This window comes from Procambarus clarkii, chromosome 76 (assembly GCF_040958095.1).
Source record: "Procambarus clarkii isolate CNS0578487 chromosome 76, FALCON_Pclarkii_2.0, whole genome shotgun sequence".
NCBI classification, from domain to species: domain Eukaryota; kingdom Metazoa; phylum Arthropoda; class Malacostraca; order Decapoda; family Cambaridae; genus Procambarus; species Procambarus clarkii.
In genome coordinates, this window is record NC_091225.1 from 8,900,452 (window position 1) to 8,905,130 (window position 4,679).

The 4,679-nt window shown below is 50.2% G+C and overlaps 1 protein-coding gene across 1 annotated transcript in view; it reads left to right on the plus strand.

The window, feature by feature from the left end:
• Nucleotides 1–523: 523 nt before the first annotated feature.
• LOC123771430 (transmembrane protein 272) overlaps nt 524–4,679 on the plus strand; it is a 61,708-nt gene continuing 57,552 nt past the window's right edge. The window contains exon 1 of the mRNA XM_069313623.1: nt 524–758. Coding sequence (XP_069169724.1) covers nt 756–758 — 3 coding nt within the window. The 5' untranslated portion in view covers nt 524–755. The remainder of the gene's footprint in view (nt 759–4,679) is intronic.

Below are 4,679 nucleotides of genomic sequence, written 5' to 3' on the forward strand. Positions count from 1 at the left end.
TTAAGGATAAAAATATATTTCCTCATGGTTGACCTTGGGTGGTTTATGTGTAGGATGAGTTGACGAGTGTTGTGGCCTGTGGCGTAGTGGTAAAGCACTCTCCCGGCACTTTGCAGGCGCTTTGGCCTGAGTTCGTATCCTGGCCGAGGAGGATTGACTGGGCGCCAATCCTTAAATGTAGCCTCTGTTCACCCAGCAGGGAATGGGTACCTGGTTGTTAAACGATTTAGCGTGTCGTATGCCAGGGTAAACTAGGATTAAGGGCCCCTGGGAGTCCCTAAGCATGCTAGTGGCTGTATAAGACTGTAACAACTCTTGTATAAGAACTCTTGGAGTAGCGACGCTAAAGATGACGGTTGGTGCAGAGCTCATCAAGGTCCGGCGGCCGCCTCCCTTATCACCAGGTGACGCCTCACCTTAATCTTATCGCAGTTGCCACGCATTGTTCACTCATCTATTGGTGATATGTTCAAAGTCTTCAAAGTGAATGGTGATTTCCTTTATCTGAAAATGCACCTTGATTTTGAGGAAGAGTAGTGTGAGGAGGCAGTGTGAGGAGGCAGAGTGAGGCGGCTGCAGCACCACAGTAGCCACACCCCTGCGCCTCACCGGGCCACACACCAGTCAGTGAACATCATAAACGCGGAATTTCTCTATCTGGAGTTGGGAGTGATTACGATAACGTGGTTGTTATAGTGAACAGCAGTGTATCGTGGCAGGTGACGGGAGTAGGGCGCACCGAGCAGCAACTTGTGATGGTGAGTCACTATACCCGCCGCCTCCTTTAAATTTTTGTTTTAAATTTTGCCCCGAGGGGCGAGTTTAGTGGGAAGCGCCACTCATCCTGTGAGTGGACACACCGCCATAGTGACAGTATTGGGCAGCGCCACTCATCCTGTGAGTGGACACACCGCCATAGTGACAGTATTGGTCAGCGCCACTCATCCTGTGAGTGGGCACACCGCCATAGTGACAGTATTGGGCAGCGCCACTCATCCTGTGAGTGGACACACCGCCATAGTGACAGTATTGGGCAGCGCCACTCATCCTGTGAGTGGACACACCGCCATAGTGACAGTATTGGTCAGCGCCACTCATCCTGTGAGTGGGCACACTGCCATAGTGACAGTATTGGGCAGCGCCACTCATCCTGTGAGTGGACACACCGCCATAGTGACACTATTGGTCAGCGCCACTCATCCTGTGAGTGGGCACACCGCCATAGTGACACTATTGGTCAGCGCCACTCATCCTGTGAGTGGGCACACCGCCATAGTGACACTATTGGTCAGCGCCACTCATCCTGTGAGTGGGCACACCGCCATAGTGACAGTATTGGGCAGCGCCACTCATCCTGTGAGTGGGCACACCGCCATAGTGACAGTATTGGGCAGCGCCACTCATCCTGTGAGTGGACACACTGCCATAGTGACAGTATTGGGCTGCGTCACTCATCCTGTGAGTGGACACACCGCCATAGTGACAGTATTGGACAGCGCCACTCATCCTGTGAGTGGACACACCGCCATAGTGACAGTATTGGGCAGTGCCACTCATCCTGCGAGTGAACACACCGCCATAGTGACAGTATTAGGCAGCGTCACTCATCCTGTGAGTGGACACACCGCCATAGTGACAGTATTGGTCAGTGCCACTCATCCTGTGAGTGCACACACTGCCATAGTGACAGTATTGGGCAGCATCACTCATCCTGTGAGAGGACACACCGCCATAGCAACATGTACAACACTCCACAATAGGAAGAAAACCCGCTGGGTTGTTCATCCTGTCACTTGTACCCAGACACAGCTAGGACTTGCTTAACGGTCTCAAGTGAACAGCTTATCAACTAGCAGATTAGCATCTATCAACCCTTAAAAACTTACATTATCTTGCGGGTGCAAAATGGGGGAATCTTTTAAGAACAGTATCAATATTTCACAAATAGTGTTTTCCTAACTCAAACAATGTGGGGTTTATTATTTTACACATATTTCTAATGTCTCTCAGGTGTTCACATTCACGTAGGTAGTGGTCAAGGCAGTGTCCGTCACTCTCATCACAGATTCTGCAACTCCGCTGATCAACTGTTGTTTCCATTCAGAATCTCCATGGATATTTGTATACAAGACGGATTCTCGCTATTACTGATTCTCTCCCGCGTCCTCCTCCTCTTCGTCCTTAATGATTGGGATTGGCAGCTGCAACCATGTTGTACCATCGTACAGATTCACTGGTTTGTGCTTCTATCCTCCTTTCCTCAATTACCTTGTCACAGTGATGTTGCCTGACAATGCCTCTAATTTTAGAAGAGTCTTGGGTATGAAGTATTCAATATGGTCTCCTTCAGCAGCCAGCACATCTACTTGTTCATTCCCACATATTCCAACATGGGAGGGGATCCACAGAAACTTGACGACTCTTCCCCTGGTTGGTTAGTACCTTCACAGCTCTCTTGAACTCAGCTACTATCGCAAGATTTTCTGCCCGATTTTTACTTAGGCTTTACTGTGCTGCTTTTGAATCAGTGCAGATCACTGCACCATTAGTGTTTCTTTCAAGGAATCTTAACGCCATGACAATGGCAGTTAGCTCTGCTTGCATTGAAGAGGCATAGTTCTCAATACACGCTTTTTCTTCATTTCTGCATTGAAAAGTATTATCCTTAATTACAGTGTATGCTGCACTAGGCCTGCCATTGACAGGATTAGATGATCCATCAGTGTAGATTTGATCTATTTCATTTCCGACTTCTTTATAAATTTTCTGGAGATACTTGTGCCTCATTTCTTGTGGTATCATGTTGGAATTTTTCGTTGCCATTTCATTGATGATAATCCTTAACTACAGGCAGGAGGTCACGGGCTTGCTCAAGCAGGTGAAGTTCTTCGAGGTAGCAGACTGATCTGTGATGTCATTTTTTGCTTCTCCTGTTTATTCCTGTTAGCAGCACAGAGCTCAGATTTTTCTTGGCAATGTAATTGTAATAGAGATCTCTGGCTATCCTAATTGCAAGCTTAGCATTCAGTTCCTTAATTCTGCTTTTAACACTTGGGAGGGACAACTCCTCTCGTTGATTAGACGTTTTGGCAGTTCTTGGAACTCCAAGAATGATCATCATGGCTTTATTTGGAATGCTTTCGAGACTTTTCCTATCGCTTTGGGAGTAGGTGCATAAAACTGGTGCGGCATAGTCTATGAAGGAGCGCACATATGCTGTGTACATCATTTTTAGCAAGGCAATGGAGGCTCCATGTCCATTCCAGGTCATAGCTTTCAGTGCCCTGAGCTGACTTTTGCATGTTCCTATGAGCTGGTTAAGCTCCTCTTTCTTCCCCTTGTTAGAGACGACAGTGACGCCCTGTTATCGATATTGGTCAAGCCATTCAAGTGTTACACCATTAATTTGTAGTTCTTCATTTTCTCCTCTCTTGTGATGAGAGTATGCTTTTGTCTTGTTTGTGGAGAGAGTGAAACCGAGGGCAACACATTTCCTTCCAAGGAGGTCAATGGACTGTTTAATTTTTCCCAAGGCTGGGGCTTGTATTAGAACATCACCTGCATACCTCACTTGTTGCGTCCCTTCCGGAAAATCAATATTTGCAATGGCGTTCATAAGCACTGGTCCTGAGCGTCACCAGGAGGTCACCCACACACACACCAACACTGGTCCTGAGCGTCACCGGGAGGTCACCCACACACACACCAACACTGGTCCTGAGCGTCACCGGGAGGTCACCCACACACACCAACACTGGTCCTGAGTGTCACCAGGAGGTCACCCACACACACACCAACACTGGTCCTGAGCGTCACCAGGTCACCCACACACACCAACACTGGTCCTGAGCGTCACCAGGAGGTCACCCACACACACCAACACTGGTCCTGAGCGTCACCAGGAGGTCACCCACACACACACCAACACTGGTCCTGAGCGTCACCAGGAGGTCACCCACACACACCAACACTGGTCCTGAGCGTCACCGGGAGGTCACCCACACACACACCAACACTGGTCCTGAGCGTCACCAGGAGGTCACCCACACACACACCAACACTGGTCCTGAGCGTCACCAGGAGGTCACCCACACACACACCAACACTGGTCCTGAGCGTCACCAGGAGGTCACCCACACACACCAACACTGGTCCTGAGCGTCACCAGGAGGTCACCCACACACACACCAACACTGGTCCTGAGCGTCACCAGGAGGTCACCCACACACACCAACACTGGTCCTGAGCGTCACCAGGAGGTCACCCACACACACACCAACACTGGTCCTGAGCGTCACCAGGAGGTCACCCACACACACACCAACACTGGTCCTGAGCGTCACCAGGAGGTCACCCACACACACACCAACACTGGTCCTGAGCGTCACCAGGAGGTCACCCACACACACCAACACTGGTCCTGAGCGTCACCAGGAGGTCACCCACACACACACCAACACTGGTCCTGAGCGTCACCAGGAGGTCACCCACACACACACCAACACTGGTCCTGAGCGTCACCAGGAGGTCACCCACACACACACCAACACTGGTCCTGAGCGTCACCAGGAGGTCACCCACACACACACCAACACTGGTCCTGAGCGTCACCAGGAGGTCACCCACACACACACCAACACTGGTCCTGAGCGTCACCAGGAGGTCACCCACACACACCA